The 24,615-nt window shown below is 38.5% G+C and overlaps 1 protein-coding gene across 1 annotated transcript in view; it reads left to right on the plus strand.

Moving 5' to 3' along the window:
- DNAJC1 (DnaJ heat shock protein family (Hsp40) member C1) overlaps positions 1 to 24,615 on the plus strand; it is a 196,673-nt gene that overhangs the window by 151,495 nt on the left and 20,563 nt on the right. The window contains exon 9 of the mRNA XM_044762094.2: positions 17,174 to 17,293. Coding sequence (XP_044618029.2) covers positions 17,174 to 17,293 — 120 coding nt within the window. The remainder of the gene's footprint in view (positions 1 to 17,173; positions 17,294 to 24,615) is intronic.

Here is a 24,615-nt window from a genome sequence, read left to right on the forward strand (position 1 = left end):
TGTAGTGGGTTGAATAGTGCCTCCAAAAATTCACGTCCACCCAGAACTTCAGAATGTAATCTTATTTAGAGATAGGATCTTAGTTAAGATGAAGTCATACTGGATTAGGATGGGCCCTAAATCCAATGACTCATATCCTTTTAAAAAGAGAGGACATGGGACCGCTCCCGTGGTGCAGCGGTTAATTGCACATGTTCCGCTTCGGTGGCCGGGGTTCGGTTTGGATCCCTGGTGTGGACATGGTACTGCATGGCACGCCATGCTGTGATAAGTGTCCCACATGTAAAGTAGAGGAAGATGGGCACGGATGTTAGCTCAGGGCCAGTCTTCCTCAGCAAAAAGAAGAGGATTGGCCGATGTTAGCTCAGAGCTAATCTTCCTAAAAAAAAAAAAAGAGAGGACACCCAGAAACACACACAGGGAAGAAGTCCACGTGGTGACACAGCAGAGGTTGAGCTGACACAGCGACAAGGCGTGGGAGAGAAGCTGGGAGAGAGCTGTGGGACAAATTCTCCCTCACAGCCTCCAAAAAGAACTGCACCACTAACGTTCTGATTTCGGACTGCTAGCCTCCTTAACTAAGAGAGAATAATTCATCCTGTGCAAGCCACCCAGTTTGTGGTAATGTTTTATGGCAGCTCTAGGAGCTAATACACAATGAATACTGCATAGCAGTTAAAAGGAATGGACTAGAACCATATGTATCAATATGGGTGAATCTTAAACTTAACATCAGTTGCGAAGAAAGCAGATAGTATAATAAAATTTGCGTAACCCCAGGGCAGACATGAGTGTAGGGAGGAGACTTGGACCTCCAGTAAGCAAGTGGTACTGACTAGACAGAGTGGTTTTGAGCTTTCTTATAAAAATGAGTGAGGTACACTGAGAACTATAAAACATTGCTGGAAAAAATTAAAGAAGACTAATAAAAGGAAAGGCATCTCCTGTTCATAGATTAGAAGACTTAATATTGTTAAACGTGAATGCTCCCCACAGTGATTACAGATTCAGGGCCGTCCCCATCAAAATGGAATCACAGGGGATCCCCGCTCCCAATAACCAAAACAGTCTTAAAACAGAACTAAAATTCGAGGACTCACATTTCCTGATTGCAAAACTTACTACAAAACTACAGTAATCAGGGGCCGGCCCCGTGGCTGAGTGGTTAAGTTCAAGTGCTCTGCTTCGGTGGCCCAGCGTTTCACCAGTTCGGATCGTGGATGTGGACATGGCACCGCTCATCAGGCCATGCTGAGGTGGCGTCCCACATGGCACAACTAGAAGGACCCACAACTAAAATATGCAACTGTGTACTGGGGGGATTTAGGGAGAAAAAGCAGGAAAAAAAAAAGATTGGCAACATTTGTTAGCTAAGGGGCCAATCTTTAAAAAGAAAAAAAAACTACAGTAATCAAAATATAGTGTGATACTGGTATAAAGACAGACATGTATACCAATGGGACAGAATAGAGAACCCAGAAATGTCCCTCACATATATGGTCAAATAATTTCCAGCAAGGGTGCCAGGACCATTTGATGGGGAGAGGGCAGTCTTTTCCACAAATAGTGTTGGGAAATGTGGATATCCACATGCAAAAAATTGATGATGGGCCCTTGCTTTACACCATATACAAAAATTAACTCAAAACAGATCAAAGACATAAACGTAAGAGCTAAAACTATGAAACTCTTAGAAGAAAGCATAGGAGGAAAGCTTCATGACATTGAATTTGGCCACTTTTTTTAGATATGACAGCAAAAGCATGGCAACAAAAGGAAACATAAGATAAAATGGACTTCATCAAGATTAAAACCTTTCATATATCAAAGGACACTCTCAAGAGAGTGAAAATGGACCAGAGTGGGAGAAAATATTTGCAAATCATATATCTGATAAGAGATTAATATCTAGGATATATAAAGAACTCCTACAACTCAACAATGACAAAAAACAACCCAATTCAAAGAAGAGCAAAGGACTTGAATAGACATTTCTCCAAAGAAGGTATACTAATGGGCAGTAAGTACATGAAAAAATGCTCAACATGATTAATCATTAGGGAGATGCAAATCGAACCCACAGTGAGATAGCACTGCACACCCACTAGGATGGCTATAATAAGAACAAAAACAAAGGAAAATAGCAAATGTTGGCAAAGATTTGGAGAAAATAGAATCCTCATCAATTACTGGTGAAAATATAAAATGATTCAGCTGCTATGAAAAACAGCTTAGTAGGTCCTCAAAAAAGTTAAACATAGAGTTTACCATATGACCCACCAATTTCATTTATAGGTATATACTCAACCTAACCCTAACCCTAAATTTATGTTAGAGAATCTTTGTGCAGTCATTATTTCTTATTTTCTACTTTTTTTTTAAATTTTATTGAGGTCATATTGGTTTATAACATTGTGTAATTTCAGGTGTACATTATTATATATCAGTTTCTGTATATACTGCATCGTGCTCACCACCAATAGTCTAGTTTTTATCCATGACAGTACATAAGTGCCCCTTTCCTCCTTTTGCCCACCTCCCAACCACTTTCGCTTCTGGTAACCACTAATCTGTTCTCTGTCCACGTGCTTGTTTATCTTCCACATATGGGTGATATCATACAGTGTTTGCCTTTCTCTGGCTTATTTCACTTAATAGCATACCCTCAAGGTCCACACATGTCATCGCAAATGAGATGATTTTGTCTTTTTTTACGGCGGAGTAGTGTTCCATTGTGTATGTATATATATATATGTGTGTGTATGTATGTATGTATGTATATCACACCTCCTTTATCCATTCATCAGTTGATGAGCACTTGGGTTGATTCCACACCTTGGCTATTATGAATAGTGAATAATGCTTCAGTGAACATAGGGGTGCATAGATCTCTGTTTTGTTGATTTCATGTTCTTTGGATAAATACCCAGTAGTAGGATTGCTGGATCATATGGTATTTCTGTTTTTTTAATTTTTTGAGAAATCTCCATAGTGTTTTCCATAGTGGCTGCACCAGTTTTGCATTCCCACCAGCAGTGTATGAGGGTTCCTTTTTCTCCACATTCTCTCCAACACTTATTATTTCTTGTCTTGATAATTAGAGCCATTCTGATAGGTATAAGGTGATATCTCATTGTAGTTTTGATTTGCATTTCCCTAATGATTAGTGATGTTGAACATCTTTTCATGTGCCTTTTGGCCATTTGTATATCTTCTTTGGAAAAATGTTTGTCCATATACTCTGCCCATTTTTTGATCGGATTGTTTGGTGTTTTTTTGTTATTGAGTTGTATGAGCTCTTTATCTATTTTGGAGATTAAACCCTTGTCAGATATATGATTTATAATTATTTTCTCCCAGTTGGTGGGTTGTCTTTTCATTTTGTTAATGGTTTCCTTTGCCTTGCAGAAGCTCTTTAGTCTGAGGTAGTCCCATTTGTGTATTTTTTCTTTTGTTTCCCTTGCCTATGTAGACATGGTATTCCGAAAGATGCTGCTAAGACCAATGCCAAAGAGTGTACTACTTATATTTTCTTCTAGGACTTTTATGGTTCAGGTCTTACCTTCAAGTCTTTAATCCATTTTGAGTTAATTTCTGTTTATGGTGTAAGATAAGTGTCTACTTTCATTCTTTTGCATGTTTCTGTCCAGTTTTCCCAACACCATTTATTGAAGAGACTTTCCTCTCTCCATTGTATGTTCTTGGCTCCTTTGTCAAATATGAGCTGTGTGTAGATGTGTGGTTTTATTTGTGGGCTTTCAATTCTGTTCCATTGATCTGTGTGTCTGTTTTTCTGCCGGTACCATGCCATTTTGATTACTATAGCTTTGTAGTATATTTTAAAGTCAGACATTGTGATGCCTCCAGCTTTGTTCTTTTTTCTCAGGATTGCTTTGGCTATTAAATACAGAGACCAGATTAGTGGTTGTCAGAGGCAAGGAGTGGGGGTTGGGCAACATGGATGAAGAGGATCTGGAGCTACAAACTTGCAGCTATGAAATAAATTAGTTATGGATGTAATGCACAGTGTGGTGACTATAGTTAATAAGACTGTTGCATATCTGAAAGCTGCCAACAGTAGATCTTCAAAGTTCTCATCACAAGAAAAACAATTTGCAACTATGTATCATGACAGATGTTAACAACTTACTATGATCATTTTGCAGTATATACAAATATCAAATTATGTTCATCTAAAATTATTATAATGTTATATGTGAATTATACCTCAATAAAAGAAGATATTAACGTCATAGTTAACTGGATAAAGAGTATAAGGGAACTCCATACTATTTTCACAACTTTTCTTTAAGCCTAAAACTATTTAAAAATAAAAGTTAAAGAATTTTAAATGAAAGTGTAAGTTACAGTGGAAGAAAATCTTCATAAAACATACCTGACAAAGATCTTGTGTCCACAAAATACAAAGAACTCTTACAACTGGTTAATAGTAAAATAACCCAATTAACAAATGAGCAAAAGATATGAAGACATACTTCACAAAAGTGGATATTCAGTTGGCCAATAAACACATGTAAAGATACTCAAGATCATTTGTTATCTGGGAAATGCCTATTATTGCCACAATAAGATATGTTTTCATTCCCATCAGAATGGTCAAAATTGAAACAACTGGTAGTATCAAGTGTGGGTGAGGATCTGGAGCAATGAGAACCTGCATACATTTAGAGTGTAAAATGATACAACCTGTTTGGAAAAATACTTATGTAGTTTCTCATAAAGTGAAATGTATACTTTCCCCATGACCTAGCAATTCCACCACTAGGTATTTATCCAAAGAAATTAAAACATATGACCACTAAGACAGTTATAAACAAATGTCCATAGCAGCTGTATTCATAATACATAATAACCAAGAGCTGGCAGCTACTCAAATGTCCATCAGTAGAAGAATGGATAAACAAATTGTGATACAAATCTTTTCTATGATATGTGTTATGAATATTTTCTCTCAGTTTGTGGCTTTCCTTTTCATTTTTTAAACAGTTTCTTTAAAAGACCAAAAGTTTAATTTTAGCAAAATCCAAATATTTGTGGTTTTACCATTTTAAAGTCATTAGTTGTACACAACTGGTATTCTGTCACTGAGAGAAGGTTGCCAAAACCTCTGCAGTGAAGGAGTCTCTGGGGGACACTAACAGGAGTGGCTGTTGTTTTACAATTTGGATGGATTCTAGAGTCTTCAGTAGAAGGGGCCCCATTCAAGGAGAGCAGTTTGCAAGTAACAGCGTAAAAGAGCTTAAGTACAATTTGTAAGTGAGAAATATGTTTCCTCCAAAACACAAGAAGCCTAAAAGAAGTTGTGGGTGCTGAGAGAATCAATGGCTGTTTCTTGACAGTGTTGTGGGTGGAGCAGCCCTCAGTTTACCAAATAATTTTCAAGACTTTAACCAAGGTGATGAGGCCTTATCCCATGTCTGAGGCAGTGGCCCATCCCCTTTGTGAGCTCCTTTGTGTTTGTATATCCTGAACGAGTGTGTCAAATCAATCTCCTTAGAGGAAGAAGTCATCAGTGTAATGTTATCCCTGTGTTCCTGGAGGAAGCAGCACGTAGTTAAGATGTAGTCCTCAAAGACTGTGCAATGACAAGGCTGTTGAGGTACCCTGTGGCGGCTGGGTGAAAGTATCTCGTGTCCCTTTGGAGGTGAGGGCAAACTGCAGTCAAGAGACTGTTGAATAGGCACTGAACAAAACATATTCACCAAACCTGTAAGAGCAAAATATTCACCAGTTGCTGATGGATGAAGTCAGTAATTGCAGTAATATTGGCTATGGGGACCTTAGTGAGGCCCACAGCGTTAAGGTCGAGGTAATCTCCCATAAGGCACCATTCATTGTTCCCAAGTTTAAGAGCAGGTCAGATCGGGCTGTTAAATGGCAAAGCAGTGGGGATAATCACCCCTTCTCTAAATGTCTTGTATAGTGGATTTCAATCATCAAAGGCCCTGTTTTAGTTTACATTGGGCCATGTTAACTATTTTAATGGGGCGGGAGATAGTCCATTTTAAAGTGGTTCCATTTTACCAAGGTTATTTTTTAAGTGCCAAATACTTAATTTATTATTCATTGCTTCAGAAAGTCCATGACCACTAGGAATATTTTAGGACAAGAGGTTCTATGGCCATGAGGAATTTAGGCATGGTTAAGGTGAGGTGTACCTGTTGTCCTCTGTATCACGTTGAGTAATCCCCTAAGATTATAGGTGGTACCTTGTTTAAAGTTAGTGGGATCCCCAGTGTAACTGTAATTCAAGCCCCGGTATTGATTAAGGCCTGAAAGTTTGCCAGTTGCTGTATTTCAGCAGATATTAAATTAATTCAGAACCAGTGTTACAGAGGCACAAAAGGCAATCTATGCCTTTTTTATCTTTTTCTTGTATAAATTCTTTTGTAAATTTCAGTTACCAATTGGGGCTAATTGTGCACTTCCGTTTCAGTTTTTGTTTGTTTGTTTCCTCCTTGTTATGGGCTGAGTTCTGTCCCCCTCCATCATACATTGAAGCCCTAACTCCCAATGTGGCTGTATTTGGAGATGGGGCCTTTAAAGAGGTAATTGAGGTGAAAGGATGTCATAAGGTTGGGACCCTAATCTGATAGGACTGGTGTCCTTATAAGAAGAGGAAGAGAGACCAGGGATTTCTCTCTCTCCTCCCACTTACAGAGGAAAGGCCGTGTGAGGACACAGTAAGAGGGAAGCCATCTGCGAACCAGGAGGAGAGCCATCAGGCCAGAAACCAACCCTGACAGCACCCTAGACTCGGACTTTTAGCCTCCAGAACTGTGAGGGAATAGATTTCTGTTGTTTAAGCCACCAGTCTGTGGTTTCTGTTGTGACAGCCCTAGCAGACCAGTACTTTCCCCTTGTATCCAGGTTTCTTCTCTCTTCTCTTTTTTGCTTTTTTTGGTGGTGGTGGTTACTGGTATACTATAGTTCAGGGAAGTCTTCTCTACACTGCTTTTATTTATGAATTTCTTCCTCCAGACAGCCTCAAATCGTATCATCAGGATTAGGGTCCTTCCCCATGACAGTGGTTGAATTAATGCCTTGAATGCCACAGGTATGCCATGGGTGTTTTTCCCTATAACCCTGAGGATCCCGATCTTTTTTGCAACCAAGACATAGGCAGCAGAAGCTGCGGAAGCATTTGTAGGTTCCTTGTGAGCCGTCTGCCTTTAGGATGGTGAATCTCAGTGATTCAACTCTTCAAGTAATGACTGCTCTTCAAATAGTGACTGCTGTTCCTCCACACAAGTGACCACCCAATGGGCCTGTATATCATACAGGCTGTAAGTCTTTTCCCCTGGGCCCTCTACAGACTGGGGGCCAACACCTGGTTGAGACACACAACCAGTCAGTCAGACCCAGGATGAATATTTCCCCTGAGTCTGGCATCAGTCATGGCTTATGCTGCAATCAAGACATACAGTTCAGTCCAAGACATATAGATGGGTCTGAGCTGACATACAACCCAAGACCACTTAAAGGGGGCCCCAATCCCATACTCCTCTCCCTTAAACACCAGTTATTGAAACTTCTGATTGAGGTTGGTTAAATCTATATCAGAGGCTTGGGAGAATTCAGCAATTGCAGCTCAAAGCAGCAGAGCCAGTTAGCAAACTGAAGCAAGAGAAGAAAGATCACCAGTGATGGTGGTCTTCCCTAGACGTCCTGCTCCCAATACCAGTTGTTGTGGCTGCCTTGCAGGGACAGGATAGACCTCCCCTGCACCCAAAATTTGGCTCAGATATCAAGAGTGATGATGTTGGACTGGTCTGTTGGCATAGTGGTTAAATTTGTGCACTCTGCTTTGGTGGCCCAGGGTTCATGGGTTCAGATCTCGGGCACAGACCTACACACTGCTCATCAAGCCATCCTGTGGCGGTGTCCCACATACAAAATAGAGGAAGACTGGTACAGATGTTAGCTCAGGGACAATCTTCCTCAAGCAAAAAGAGGAAGATTGGCAACAGATGCTAGCTCAGGGCCAATCTTCCTCACCAAAAAAAAAAAAAAAAAAAAAGTGATGATATCTCACACACACACCAAGAGAATACAAAAAATGGTTTAATATATGTAAGGCTTTCTGGGGAAAACAGGGCAAGCCTCCCATGTTGGCCCAAAAATTGCTTGCGAGAGTTGGGAAAGGAGACTTGGTTTGGGGTTTTTATTGTTGTTGGGGGTTGTGGCAGGGGTGGGATGAGGAATCTCACACATGGGGAGGGATTTGCAAGGTTTCAGTCTCCCAGGCGTTCTTAACTGCTTGCCCACATGTGGGGCACAGGGGGAAGAGAGAAGGGTGAGACTTCAAAGCTATCAGCAATCAAACATCATAAAGTGGAATCAACTCTTTATCACAATATTAGATTATCATGAGTAGATGATTCTAGTACACGCTGTTTAAGTTAAAATGTGAATAATGTAATATGTGTATCACAGTTTTAAATAACCCTGCACAGATTTCTCCACATGAAATCAAATGCTTGGTAAATGTATGACCTCGATCACGTTTGTTTATCATTCCTCCTTTCTGAATCCCCACCAAAATGAGAATGAAAGAATAAAAAAGGCATAAAGCCTACAGCAAAGAGAATGGCAGAGGCAATTATAGCAGACAGGGAATGTTAATGAAATTTTAGAAGATGGGAAGCGATGGATAATGAGTAGCTACTTAGGTCTTAGCTTTCCCCACTCTGTCCTTGCAGCGGGGAGGAGCCGACTCCTCACAGAAGCCCAGCAAAGGCGAGAATTAAAGGTGTGGGGTGGAATAGGAGGATTGGATAGAAGACGGTGCATGGAGTAGTGAGACATCCCTCCTTCCAGATCTCCTTCCCCAACCTGAATTTGTTACTTAACAGTGTTCTAAGGAAAGGGGTAAAAATGGGCAGAAAGCTTTGTTGAAAAATAGCCTGAAGAACGCCAATCTAAGATTTCACTTATGCGAAGCTCCTGGAACTCCTCTCTCACTCAGCCTCTCTCAAAGAGAGTTTTACAAAAGAATTACACCCTCATGCCCTACACACCTACTGTATGTGATGAATTAACTTCTTTCCTGGCCTACTTATATACCATCCTTGGGAGAATTGAAAAAAGTCCTCCCAATTTTTTGTGTTTTATGGTTCAGACAAGGAGCCCCAGTTGTGAACTGGTACTCCCAAATGGTAAATCAAAAACAATGTTGCTTTCCTAAGAAAATTACAGAGCTTAGTACTCTCATTACAGATGAGAGATTCTTACCACATCCCCACATTACTCCGTATCACTCACCTGTTGGGCCTGTGCAGTGCATTATCACAGACTTAATTAGAAGTTGGTGCCAGTCCCAGCTGTGGTTCTGGATGTTGTCATCCTGGGCCAGCTGTGTCCTTCCACCTGATTTCACTATCGCCTCGTAAGGAGGCTACTCCTCAGGAGTCTTCTCCTCCAGGTCTTACTCTCAGCACTGTTACTGCCCCAGCTCTTGTGGTCCCCCTCCCATACCTTTGTGAATAAGCCCTCCTCAACCGACCAAATAAGCACACAACCAACTGAAGGAAAAAAATTCCTCCAGAAAACAATCCCATTGAAATTGCATCAAAAAGAGTAAAATACCTGGGAATAGGGCCAGCCCTGTGGCCGAGTGGTTAAGTTTGTGTGCTCTGCTCTGGCGGCCCAGGGTTTCGTCAGTTCAAATCCTGGGCACAGACATGGCACCACTCATCAGGCCATGCTGAGGCAGCATCCCACATGCCACAGAAGGACCCACAACTATAAATAAACAACTATGTACCAGGGGGCTTTGGGGAGAAAAAGGAAAAATAAAATCTTAAAAAAAAAAAAACCTAGGAATAAATTTAAGCAAGGAGGTGAAAGACCTGTACACTGAAAATTGTAAGACATTGATGAAAGAAATTGAAGACACAAGTAAATGGCAAGATATTCTGTGCTCATGGATTAGAAGAATTAATATTGTTAAAATGACCACATACACAAAGCAGTCTACAGATTCAGTGCAATCCCTATCAAAATTCCAATGCCATTTTTCACAGAACTAAAACAATTCTAAGATTTGTATGGAGCCATAAAAGACCCCAAATAGCCGAAGCAATCTAGAGAAAGAACAACAAAGCTGGAGGCATCTTGCTCTCTGAAACTATACTACACGGCTATAGTCATCAAAACAATATGATATTGACATAAAAACAGACACATAGATCAATGGAACAGAACAGAGAACCCAAAAATAAACCCACACATGTATGGTCAATTAATTTATGACAAAGAAGTCAAGGATATACAATGAGGAAAGGATAGTCTCTTCAATAAATAGTGTTGGGAAAACTGGACAGACACATGTAGAAGAATGAAACTAGATCACTATCTGAAACCATACACAACAATTAACTCAAAATGGATTAAAGATTTGAATGTGAGACCTGAAACCATAAAAATTCTAGAAGAAAGCATAGGTAATCTCTTGACATCATCTTGACAATGACTTTTAGATTTGACACCAAAAGAAAAGGCAACAACAGCAAAAATAACCAAGTAGGACTACATCGAACTAAAAAGCTTCTACTCAGCAAAGCAAACCACTAACAAAATTAATTTGCAACCTTCGGAATGGGAGAAAATATTTTCAAGTCATATCTGATAAGGGGTTAATATCCAAAAATATGCAAGGAACTCATACAGCTCAATAGCAAAACACCAGATAACCCAGTTAAAAAATGGGCAAAAGACCTAAATAGACATTTTTCCAAAGAAGACACACAGATGGCCAACAGGTACATGAAAAGGTGCTCATAACCACTAATCATGAGGGAAACGCAATTCAAAACCACAATGAGATATCACCTCACACCTGGTAGAATGGCTGTTTATTCAAAAGACAAGAAATAACAAGTGATGCCGAGGACATGATGAAAAGGGAACCCTCAGGCACTGTTGGTGGGAATGTAAATTGATGTAACCTCTTTGGAAGACAGTATGGAGGGTCCTCAAAAAATCGAACATAGAACTACCATATGACCCAGCAATTCCACTTCTGGGTATTTGTTTGAAAAAAATAAAAACATTAACTCAAAAATACATATGTATACCCATGTTCACCGCAGCATTATTTACAATAGCCAATATGTGGAAACAATCTGTGTCCATTGATGAATGAATGGATAAAGAAAATGTGATGTGTGTACACATTGGAATATTATTCAGCCACAAAGAAAAAGAATGAAATCTTGCCATTTGCAACAACATGGATGGACTTTAAGGGCATTATGCTAAGTGAAATAAGTCAGACAGAGGAAGACAGATACCAAATGAGCACACTTATATGTGGAATCTAAAAAAACAAACCGAGCTCGTAGATACAGAGAGCAGATTGGTGGTTGCCAGAGGCAGAGGGTGGGGGATGGGTGAAGGGGGTCAAAAGGTACATTTCCACTTATAAGATAAATAAATCCTGGGCATATAATATACAGCTAGGCAACTATAGTTAATATTGTATTGCATATTTGAAAGTTGCTAAGAGAGTAGATCTTAAAAGTTCTTATCACAAGAAAAAAATTCTTTAACCACGTATGGTGACCAACGTTAACTAGACTTAGTGTGGTGATCATTTCGCAATACATACAAATATCAAATCATTAGGTTGTACAGCTGAAACTAATATAATGTTGTATGTCAATTATACCTCAATTTAAAAAAAAAAGAAATCCCTCCAGTAGCTTTGTGTGTCATCCAGAGGAAATGAGCTGGAGTCCTCTCAGCACTCGTGTGATTTCACATCCTTACCTCTCTGGCCTCGACTCCTCCCGCTGCCCCTTTGCTCGCTTGGCTCCAGCCACCCTGGTCCTCTTGCTATTCCTCCAACATCCTAGACCTGCTCCCATCTCAAGGCCTTTGCAATTTGCTGTTCCCTTTGCCTGGAGTAATCTTCCTGTGTTAGTTATCTTTTACTGTGTGCCAAATCACCACAACACTTAGTGGCATACAGTATTTCAAAGAGTAGTGGATCAAGCATCTGTGTGTCCATTTCCCAAAGGGGATTTATTTACTGTTGCTCCCCAAAAAGGAGGTAAAAAGGAACTTAACTATTTGCGTTGTCTTGAGCAGTGTTTCTCAAACTATCTGTAGTGAGGGACCAGGTTTTAAAAGTTTTTCTTTCCCTTTGTTGCTGACCAATCTGGAGTCCTGTTCCACCTACCCAGGATGCAGCTTGCACTTCCTGTGACCCACCGTGCTGGTTTGACAGCACTCCAGCTGGCTTATGTTCTGTTTAAAGGAAGAGTTTCCTCATCCTGGACTTGATTGTTGAGCCGTGTTGAATTGCTGTGAGTTCTAACCCTTACTCTGTTTCTGAGCTTACTTTGTCACAGATGGGTAACAAACAGTGGTTGGCCCCAGCCCACAGACCACACTTTAGAATCACCACTCCAGAGGAGACCTCTCTTTTGGCAAAGTCACTAAACCATAGATAAGGAGACTTTTATGGGCACAGCGTGAAATAATGATTGCTGCTAAAGGGTCACAAATTAGAACAATAGTTTGGGATGAGTTACCAGCTTTTCTTCAAAAAAGTGAAAAGGGGGGGCTGGCCCCGTGGCCGAGTGGTTAAGTTCGCGCGCTCCGCTCCAGGCGGCCCAGTGTTTCGTTGGTTCGAATCCTGGGCGCAGACATGGTACTGCTCGTCAGACCACGCTGAGGCGGCGTCCCGCATGCCACAACTAGAAGGACCCACAACGAAGAATATACAACTGTGTACCGGGGGGGCTTTGGGGAGAAAAAAGGAAAAAAATAAAATCTTTAAAAAAAAAAAAAAAAGTGAAAAGACATTTGAAGTGATTTGTTTTTAATTTTGTGGTTTGTTTTTTTGTATACAGTTTATCCACGTATATAGTCAAGGGCACTTAACTGTTCAATTTTTTAATTGAAAAGGAAAATTGTATAGCTGAAAGCCAAATGCACATTCTAAAACACAAAATCAGTGTAGAACATAGAATTAGAGGGTGGCAGATTATTAGATTCTTTAGATATACCATCCACACTTTTAGATATACATCTGATATTTTAGCCGGTTGATGATATGAAAGGATATTATTTCTTTTTTTTTTTTTAAAGATTGGCACCTGAGCTAACATCTGTTGCCAGTCTTTTTTTTTCTTCTTCTTCTTCTTCTTCTTCTTCTTCTTCTTCTCCCCAAAGCCCCTCAGTACATAGTTGTATATTCTAGTTGTGGGTCCTTCTAGTTTTGCTGTGTGGGAGGTCACTTACCTTGGCCTGATGAGTGGTGCTAGGTCTGTGCCCAGGATCCAAACCCATGAAATCCTGGGCTGCCGAAGCAGAGCATACAAACTTAATCACTTGGCCATGGGGCCAGCCCCAGGATATTATTTCTTAAGTAAAATTTCTGAGAACTTATGAGTTGAGCTGAATCTATTAAAAAATGGTTGAATCCGGGGGCTGGCCCCGTGCCTGAGTGGTTGGGTTTGCGCGCTCTGTTGCAGGCGGCCCAGTGTTTTGTTGGTTCGAATCCTGGGCGTGGACATGGCACTGCTCATCAAACCACGCTGAGGCGGCGTCCCACTTGCCACAACTATAGGGACCCACGACAAAGAGTATGCAACTATGTACTGGGGGGCTTTGGGGAGAAAAAGGAAAAAAACAATGGTTGAATCCAAAATTTTAACTTCTGTAATTATATAAATAACGATCATTAATAGGTCGCTTAGATAGAAATGCAGTCATGTGCTGCATAATGCTATTTTGGTCAACAACAAACCACATTTTGGCTAGTGGTCCCATGAGATTAGTACCATATAGCCTAGGTGTGTAGTAGGCTATACCAGCTAGGTTTGTTTAAGTGCGCTCTATGATATTGGCACAACAAAATTGCCTGATGACACGTTTCTCAGAATGTATCCCCGTTGTTAAGCGACGCATGACTATATTATTCATTAGGAAGTTTCAATATCTATTTGTTAGATAGAAATGGATCTTTTATAATTGAAGCATAAAAATACAATAAATAAGTACATTTAAAATTTTTCTTTTAATTGAGCCATAAGTTTTCAGTACCAAATTATATAAGACTTTGTAATTAACATTTTATAGTCTAAAGCTGTGAGGGGAAAAGTGTTTAGAGGTTACTTAAAAAACACTGTGTGCTTCACCCACAGCCTCCACTCCTATCCCTCAAGACTAGTAAGGATTTTGAAAGGCACCAAATCTTTGAACATGCCTGGTTTTATGACAAAAATCTATCCCACAGGGACATTATTTGGGAATACAATTTAAATTTTCATATCAGCTCTTACCTTAGTAGATGTATTTTTGGATCATTACATAAAAATATTGAGTAATTTGAAAACTTTTTATTTTGTATTCAGTATGGAGATTTATTCCCAGAGAGAGGTTTTTCTGATGCAAAATTGGAATGCTTGTGTAGTCACAACAGCTGTCCCCACACCATGTGGTATCTTCCATTACTTTACTGTAGAGATGGATTTTTGGCCCAGTGTCTCAGTAATATTGGACACACATGGTTTTAAGTGGCGAAGCAGTATGCTTATGCATTCATTTGACTTTCACAGCTACAGTTGGCTCCAGATTAGAACAAGGAGAATACATTCACACCACGGCCACCCTCATGGCTGCTGTAGTAGCTGCATCACAGTAGGCTCTTGCTTCTAAAGACATGACTAACCATTGCTGAGGAATTACACATTCACCAAAGCGCCTTACAGCGGTAGGAAAGAGAGAATAATGAATTGCTAAAAGGAGTCTGTCAAAGATTTCAGATTATGGTCCTAGTTATTATCGATCTAGTTTTTTTTAATATTAATAAAAATCATGGCTATGAAATAACTATGAAACTAAAAGGAAAGATCCTCATAGCGGATGATTTTTCAGGATATCCAAACATTTGATTTAAAATTTCTCCTTCCCAGAAAAAAAATGACACTGTACTTTTAGACTCATCTTACTAAGAAGGAATTAAAATCAGATTGATTTTTAATGCCCATTGTTCATATATGCAGCATATTTGGAAAGCCAATCTATTAAAAATAGAAATTCAAGAATTAGTTTACTATGTGAAACAATGGTTTATATTATTGACATTTTAGAAATTTTGTTTGCCCCAAAAATGTTTGTTATAATAAATGCAGAAATAAGATGATTTGATATAATGTGAATTTGTATTGATACACTATATATTTGACTACTGTATCTCTGTGCGGTGTCAACTTAATCCTCTTCACAGTATGACTTTGTACTATAAGCTTATATTTAAATTCTTAACTCTTTTGCATTTCTGAAGCCAATTGGTATAGTTATTAAAGTTTCAGCTTTTTAGCAATAAAAATATAATTTCCTTGAAAATCCAATTATGTCCCTTTAAATAATATCTGAATACTAATACTTTTTCCCCTAAATAAAGTAAAAACAAGCATAAAGAAAGAAAAAACCTTTAGTGTAAATTTTTAAATTATCTGATACTGAGAATTAGATTTCTGATATTCATTAAATATCAAAGAAATCCCGACCATGCCCAGTGTGGGCTCCGTCTTTACAGAGGAGAATTTATGCGTGTATCCTATGGGTTGTACTGATGAATATGTTCGAGGCTTTCAGCTTTTAGTGGATACAAAACAGAATGATTGATAAAATCCTGCCTGCTATTGGCTATTATTTACTGACTCGTAAGTGGCAGGTTGTATTTATGCCAATTTATCTGCTTCAGGGAACATTCTTGATAGCAGAACAAAGTGAATAAAAGTAGTTTGCTTTGCAAATGAATGCAAATGGGAGAGCCTTTCGGAAAGCCCTTTAACTGGGGCAGTGCACTTTGATTATGAGTGAAGCTGCCATTTGGACATGGTGAAAAGAGCACGCTTGAACCATTGATTGGGGGAGACAGTAAAAAGTCAGGAAGGGCCCCGTTAAGCTCGCAGTGAGGCAGGCGGATGTCAGTGTGGTTAGAGCACAGTGGGAGAATGACAGGGAGGATTAGTGTCAGGGAGAAGCTTTGCTGTAGCTGTGGAGATAGTCCCTGGGGTCACTCACCTCTGACTGTTGTTCTGTGCTGATGGTTCTGTAATGCAAACGGCCTGATGTATGCCTGTTCATTATCGGAAATGGTGATTAGAAAAGGTATTTGTCTCAAAGGTTTCCTTCTTTCGTTCTTTTTTTCTTTCTTTTTAATTAAAGGAAAATAAGGTGGGCTTCCTCCATCTCTGCTGACTCCTAGAGCATTGTTTCATACCAGGGTGCTTGCTGCCTCTGGTAGGACTAGTTTAGTGCTAGATTGTAATGTAGCATAATTGCAACACGGTTATTTGTTATTTGATAATAGTTTCTTTTGCTTTGCTCGGCTTTGGGTTTGACCAAGTGGCAGTGCTGAATAAAAGGCAGAGAATATGCTTGCTCTTAGAATGTTTGCTTTTGCAAAAAAGATGTTATAATCTGTGACGTATTTTATTATCCAATTTAATCATTTGATCAACTTTTAGAATCTATTTCCCTTCTCCGAACTGAAACATTGCTTTGCATGGACTTGATGGTTTAAGTCTTGGTCGCAAGAGTTTCTAATTTTATTTCTATTTACAGGTTTTAATAAGGCTAGCATTTGATAAGTTAAACTTCTTGAAAATACGTGATGTTTAGAATTAGATATTGTTAGGTAGAATGAATAAGAAATCTATCTTTGTCTCAGTTCTGATTCTAAATCAGTACATTTACTTGTTCGTACTTTCATTTATGCTTGTAAGGTTTTTTGCTTTCTTTAAAATATAATTCTTCTTAAAACTTTGACTTTTTATAGTAATCTTTATGAGGCATTTGTGAGCAGCAGTGACACAATGCATTTCGTAGGCTTTGAGGATGGTTCCTCACTTTAATGCAAAACTGAATTTTTTTTTTCTTTAATGTCCTCAAAAGCCTGGCCTCACAACATTTCTGCCTTCTTATTTAGTATACATGGGAAAACTTAAAAGGCTGCTGGAGCTTTGCATTCTAATGTTAAATATGCAGCTCAAACCTTTATCCAAACTGTCAGATACATTTTAATATTGTTTTTGCAGAAAGCATATTGCCAATAGTTTGTTTCACAGGCTCATTCAATGTTTTAGCAAAATTCCCTAAATTATCTTTTTTTTTCTTTAATGTTTTTCAGGCACCTGAATGGACAGAAGAGGACCTCAGCCAGCTGACAAGAAGTATGGTTAAATTCCCAGGAGGGACCCCAGGTCGATGGGAAAAGATTGCCCATGAATTGGGTCGATCGGTGACAGATGTGAGTTCCCTCAGATTTGCATTGTATGGAGGGTGACAAACCAGAACAAGCCAACTCTGTGGAAGGCAGACATAGATGCCTCCGACATTATCTTTGGAGAAAGGCTGCAATCCGTTTAGGACCTGGAAGTGAACCATTAATGAAATAAGTAAGAAGCAGATGTCGGCCAGTCCCCTGGTCCACAATTAACAGCTGTGTGAGGAATTCTAGTGTTTAGAGACTTAAGCTACTGTAACCGAGTCACATAAAAACAATGCTAGTTTTTGTGTTTAGAGTGACCCCTTTGGAAATAGTTCTCAGGCTGATCAGAATTAGAGAAGTTATATTTCAGCTGGATCTTTTTAGCGTTGAAGTAGTTTGCTATTGGTATTTAGACAGGTGGTTTGCATTGATTAAATGAGCAATACTCCTATAATGTTTGTGTTTTTATTTCAAGGATGATGCCTATCGTCCATTTTGACAAGTTCTTTAACCAAAATAAAAAAAATATATATATATATATACGCAACAGACACACACACACACACAATCACGTGTGATTGTGTGTGTGTGTGGTTGTGTGTACATGACTGGCCATACCTAATGCTTAAAAGACACAGTGTTTACCTGGAAAGTTTTAGATTTCACACTTTGGGTGCTTTTATTCAGGAAATTTAGGGCGGAGAATTACAGAAGCACCCACCACAGCGCCTGACATGGACTAAATACTCGGTAAATGTTTACTTGAAGGTGATGAAATCTTTATTTTCCTCAACGTGATCCTTATTCTCATAGATGATGGGAAATATTCTTTACTAAACAAATTCTTTACCAAATTTACCTTAAATAAATCTTATAGATCTAAAATATTGAAGGGGTTACTAAAAGCAAAGATTCAAATGTCCTCTTCAATTCTGTCAGGATACCTTTGGGTCTTTTTGGGTAATGAACAATTTTAAAACCCTGCAAAATGGTTAATGAACACAATTTCCAAAAAAGAAAAAAAACAACTTGTTACATACATGCTATAAGTTATTTTTCATAGTGAACTTCCACTTTTTTAGGAACAAACTAATAAAACATATTGTTGTCAAATTTTTTTTCCTTTTTGGGGGGAGATAGCGGCTGCTTGAGAATTTTAAATTCTTTATATGAATGTTTTTACTACCACATAGGTCTTTTTTCAAGCACATTTAAAAGATTACTATTTAAATTTTTATAAGATGTTTTGCATTATTTTGGCTTCAGAGTTAAAGTCTGATCATGTGGAAAAATAGCTTTCGCATCTTGTAACAAATTTTTTTTTTTGCTGTGTTTTGTGAGGAGACCAATTATCTTAGGTGACTGGAGAACCATAAGGATACCCATTCTTCTGCTAAGAATGTTACTGGGGTGTACGTTTTATTATCTTGTTTCAAGGTTGTTTGTAAAAGATAAGTTAATAATGCCTTATAAGTAAATACCTGCCCAAATTAAAGATATTCCAAGGTTTCTGATGTTTTTTAAAAGTACTATGACCCTCTAATTATTCAACTACTGTTAATATAACGATTAACAAAAATTACTAAAGTAATTTTTAGAAAGTTATAAAACAAACATTGGCATAAAAGGGCCCCAGAACTTTTAGTTCAATCGCCTAAGGAGAAAGCATAGATCGCTAATTTAGTGACTCCTTTGAGACGGCACTGCCATTAATTTTTTAAGTAATATTTCTATGAGACCTTACAGTTAATAGTGCCAAAACCAGATGGGGAATGGAGTAGAGCGGTATTTTAAATTAGTTTGTTGTCATTAAAATCTGGCTAAATTTTTATCTATATTTTTAAGAGGAGAGAGGTGAAAGTTGAAATGCTAAGAACATATGTGATGTGACCAATGGCGCCTGGAGGTGGGTAGTTAGTGTCACAGATCTGGGAAATCCATATGCACCTTACAAGAGCAGTCTTAGCACAGTCCTGGTGTGGGCAAAGACGTCTTTCCAAACTTGGGCAAATTCATCCCATATGTTTCCATTTTTCTTCTTCTAGACTCACCCAAGGGAGAATGATTCCATGTCTGTAAGAGATGTTTTTTATCATGGAATTAGCAAACATAACTTTTTTTTTTTCAGAGATTTTATTTTTTCCTTTTTCTCCCCAAAGCCCCCCAGTACATAGTTGTATATTCTTCGTTGTGGGTCCTTCTAGTTGTGGCATGTGGGACGCTGCCTCAGCGTGGTTTGATGAGCAGTGCCATGTCCGCGCCCAGGATTCGAACCAACGAAACACTGGGCCGCCTGCAGCGGAGCGCGCGAACTTAACCACTCGGCCACGGGGCCAGCCCAAACATAACTTTTTGAGATTTTCTTTTTCCTCCAAGTATTAGGTTCTGTTTTCATAATACCAAAAGTACCTTGGGAATAAATATTTAATAAACCTAAACATTTTTGGCACCAAAAATGCCACTGTAACTTTTCTTCTCTGTCAGTATATATATAGACTCACACTGTATTTTCGTATTGTGAGCATCATCTCCGTAGCTGGACTATACGTTCCATCTTAGTAACTACACACACACACACACACACACACTCTAAATCACTCTCTCTAAAAGAGAACAGGTGTCTGAAGCTTCCCATAACTCATTTAAGTGAACACACGGTGAATTACATTGAAGCAGCTGAAATGGGGTTGCTAATACAGTTCCTCTGGTGGAATGTTGTCAAAGTTTACCACACTCCAGAAGATCACTTATACTTCATTTTGGCTTGTGATGTTAATTAGATTTGTTTTCATTAAGTGTTTGATTATGAAAAAGCAACCAAGTTCGGTTTGCTGTCATTGGAACCTCTGCACGCTGACCTGATCGCCTGGGCCAGTTCCCCCAGCTCTGCACATCTGTTCTTTGACCCGTTTTCCTTGCTAAATTTGTAGCTTCAGGCTTAGTTCTCTTTCCTTCGAGAAACAATTGACCTTTTTTGGGGAGGGGTGAGAGTGTGCCTGTGTTGGGATCTATGTTATTTATTCAGGTTGACAGATTATAATAAAAATCCTATTTTATTCCTCAATTAAGAAAGGTGCTTTCAGTGTATTAACTGTCATAATTAACAAGTTAAATTACTAAATTCTCCTCTGGATAAGTACAAGCAATGTTATTAGCTTTGCAAAAGATTAATGCAAACTATATTTTAACTCAGATATACCTAAACTGTAAGACTTACTTTATTATAGATTAAATATTTTAAATGTTACTATATGCCTTTCAGCAAATAATTTTGGTACCCACAAAAGACACTCAAATTGTAAAAACAACAGAGGAAACAAAAACTGTCTGGTGTGTAAAACCAACTTTAATGTGATTATTAACTGCAGGTTTTCTGAATTAAGGTCAGGGAGCCTCAGATTTCTGGCTTGTGAAGTAATATCATTCTCTGGCCTGAAAGGATGTAAACTGATTCTGCTTCTCTCCGTGGCCACTAATCCCTTGCATTCTGGTTGTGATAACAGACTGATTGGAGATTTTCTGCCTGTTTGGAAAAGGCCCAGGTAGGCAGCAAAACAAAAGACAGGTGGGTAGATTTAGACAGACTTGTGCAATTAGCTTAGTGCCACAGTGAGAGGTAAGAGGTGTGGAGTTAGATGAGCGCCCCCATATGCGAATGAAAAAGTGGGGGAAGATAATAAAATTCCCAATTTTGTTTTATGTTGCTACAACTAGAGAGCAGATAGAGGAGATACCTTTTGGGGGGAATTTATATGTTATTGTGGCAGTTGTTTCAGAAATCTGTAAGTGGACTCTTCAATGGAAAATAAACTTTATGGTTTATCAGGGAACTAAGTATATAGCAATCATTTGTGCAAATATGTTATTGCTATTACTTTTAGAGTCAGACTAGTCCTACACAATTATAAGATGACAGGGATTATCCTCTTCATTTTCTCTCTTCATCCTCACTGCCCTCTGAACCAGCCTCCTGCGTTGGCCGTTCTCTTGGTCTGAGCTTGACCCCAAACTCCTCACCCTCCAGACCTCTAAAGATATCCCAGTTTTAGAGAGGAATGGGGCCTTCGTCCCCTTCTTGCTAGATGAGTCACCAGATAATCTAATAACCAATTTTCAATCTGATGTTAATAGATAATAATCACTTAATGTGTTACCAAATCTCTCTCTCTCTCTCTGTCTCTCTCTCTCTCTCTCTCACACACACACGCACACACACACACACACACTCTTATTTTAATAGAAGCCTTCAGGTTCTCATTCAAGAAAAGAATGATTGATGTAAGAATTTCAGGCAGTGTGATTGCCTGTCCAAAGGAAGGAGAAGGCAGAGTGTCATTCTGAGGTTGTAGGACCTTTTGGTGTCCATCAAAGAAAACTACGTAATTAATTCCTAATCTGTGCATTGGCCTGGTTAGAGCTTTGCTGCATATTCTATGATTTCTGGGCCACAGGTTTGTAGATTTGCATTCCATGTCATCATTTCTATTTCAGCATTGAGCAAAATCACACATAGGACAGGATTATAAATTACATATTGACTACCTAAGAATAACGTTGCAAAAATCAGTTAAGAGATCAAACTGACAATTTTATTTTTAACTGTTTTAAGTGATATTGAGTATTCCATCATTCATTCTCATAGTATTTTACATCTTTCGAAACATTTAAACATAAATGTTTAACTTGATCTTCACAACAGCATTGGGAGGTAGATAAGCAACCATTATTTATCCCTATTTTACAGTTGAGTAAACTGCTGCTAAGATATTTGTTCAAGGCGACACAACTATTGGTGGAGTGGAGACACCACCAGCTATTTTTACTCCTCATCTGGTATGTTCTTATCACTACTTAATGCTGTTGTATTGCTGTGTGTATGAAAAACCCTTTGACTGTGTCTAGAGACTTTTATCATTAGACCTTTTTTGGTAAAAGTCTATTTTCGAAAACAAAGAAGGAAACTTTAAAAAATACACTGAAGTAAAATTTTTTTTCTGATCAATCATAATAAAACATGACTTTTATAAGCATTTTGTTATATATCATTTTAGACTTTAGTCTTGCTGTATAGCATACAACTATACATCACTTTAACTGTCTTAATCTGTATCACTTCACTATGAAACATGAACTTCTTTCCAAGACAATAAATAAGATTCACATCATTTTTCTAAACACATATATAAATACTCCATGTTGTCTTGATATATTTAAGGAGGGTCCCGCTGATTGTCATTTAAATTGCTTCCTTTTTTGCAACTTTACTGGGATGTCTAATTTTTTTCTTTTTTCATTCATCTTTCCACTTCTATCTGTTTTCTTAACTTGTATTCCTAGAAGTAGAGCTGCTTGGTTCAAGAATATGCATGTTTTGGGGCTGGCCCCATGGCCAAGTGGTTAAAGTTCTGCGAGCTCTGCTTTAGCAGCTTGGGATCACAGGTTCAGATCCTGGGCACAGACCTACACCACTCATCAGCCATGCTGTGGCAGAAACCCACATGCAAAATAGAGAAGGATTGGCAGGGATGTTAGCTCAGGGCTAATCTTCCTCAAGCCAAAAAAGAGGAAGATTGGCAACAGATGTTAGCTCAGGGCTAATCTTCCTCAAAAATAAAAGAAAAAAAGATACATGTTTTTAGAACGTTTGCTGGCTCTAAAATTGGCCTCCAGAGGGGTTGTAACAACATACAATGGCACTGGTAGTATATGAGAGAGACCACTTCCTCCTAGACTCATAAAAACACTAAACGTTATTTCTTGTTTTCCATCACTGCCGGTCAAATAAGTGAAAAACGCTATAGCACTGATTTTTGCAACTTACCTCCTTACTTGTTGGTCTTATTTCAAATAGAGTTTGTGTTAATTCATTAGAACTTTATGATAGTCCTATCTTCTGCAAATAATACTTTGCTATTTTCTTTATATCTTATTTTATCTTATTCCATTGTATTAGCTAGCAATAAATGTTATATTATGATAATAGTGATTAGAGCAGACTTTTTTGCTCAACGTTTTAATAGGAAAACATAATGGTTGGCTATTAATATTAGTCATTGATATGAGAGATATATTATTATTTTTTTTTTCTTAAAGATTGGCACCTGGGCTAACAACCGTTGCCAATCTTTTTTTTTTTTCTTCTGCTTTATCTCCCCCAACCCCGCCTGTACGCAGTTGTATATCTTAGTTGCATGTCCTTCTAGTTGTGGGATGTGGGATGCCGCCTCAACGTGGCCTCACAAGCGGTGCCATGTCCGCACCCAGGATCCGAACCCTGGGCCGCCACAGCAGAGCACGTGAACTTAACCACTCGGCCACGGAGCCGGCCCCAAAAGATATATTATTATGCTAGGGAAATTTCCTTCAATTTAATTTTTCCAATTCTAATTTATTACAGTTGTGTTCAGGAATGGATGTGAAATTTTAACGATTTTTTTTAAACATCTCTTGACATGATCATATAATTTTTCTCATATGACCTGTTGAGAATGAATATATTATCAAGGTCTGTTTTTGTATTTCCAAGATAAACTTTACTTGGTCATATAATATTATTCTTTTTATAAGCAGCTGGATTTTATTTGTTAATAATTTATTTAGAATTCTTGCATTTATATATATAGGTAAGAATGTTATAGAATTTTTGGTGTCTCGTTATTTGGATAACTTTAGGTAAGGTTCTACCAGGCTTCTAGCATCTGAGAGTCAAGAAAATATTAAATTCATAAAACAAAGGACAAAGGAAAAGATGCTATGAACAAAAAGGATCAGAACCAAAAAAAAGTATCCAAACAAATGAAGTAGAATGTTTGAAAGTTCTCCTCGGGAAAATTGTCCTATAGGGCAGAGTAAAAAGATAAATAATTTAAAAATATTATAGAAAAGATAAGAAAAACAGAGAATCAGCTCAAGAGGTCCAAATCTGATTAAAAGGAGTTCCAGTGAGACAGAGAAAACAGACGCAAGAACATTCTTCGGTAAATAATACAATGAAGTTTTCCAGGATGTGGGAACACCTGAGACCAATTTGTCAGAGCCTTCCAAAGTCAAGTAGGATACATGAAAAGATCCCGGGAAAATTTATGACCACTGAGACTACAGAGAAGAGCTTTAAAGCTTCCAGGGAGAAGAAACCTCCGAAGTAAGGCAAATTGGAGTGCCGTAGACTGCTTAGCAATACTGGGCCCTGGGAGTCAGGGAACAATGCCGTCATGGTTCTGCGTCTAGAACAGACCAAATGTGCTGATCAGGACATGGGGTGAGGACTCGTGCTGTTTCTTAGGAAGTTTCCTGAGATTGTACTCCAGCAAAAAAGAGAAATAAATCAAAAAAGAGGAAGATGTGGAATCCAAGAATAGTAG

This window comes from Equus asinus, chromosome 29 (genome assembly GCF_041296235.1).
Source record: "Equus asinus isolate D_3611 breed Donkey chromosome 29, EquAss-T2T_v2, whole genome shotgun sequence".
Lineage (NCBI taxonomy): Eukaryota > Metazoa > Chordata > Mammalia > Perissodactyla > Equidae > Equus > Equus asinus.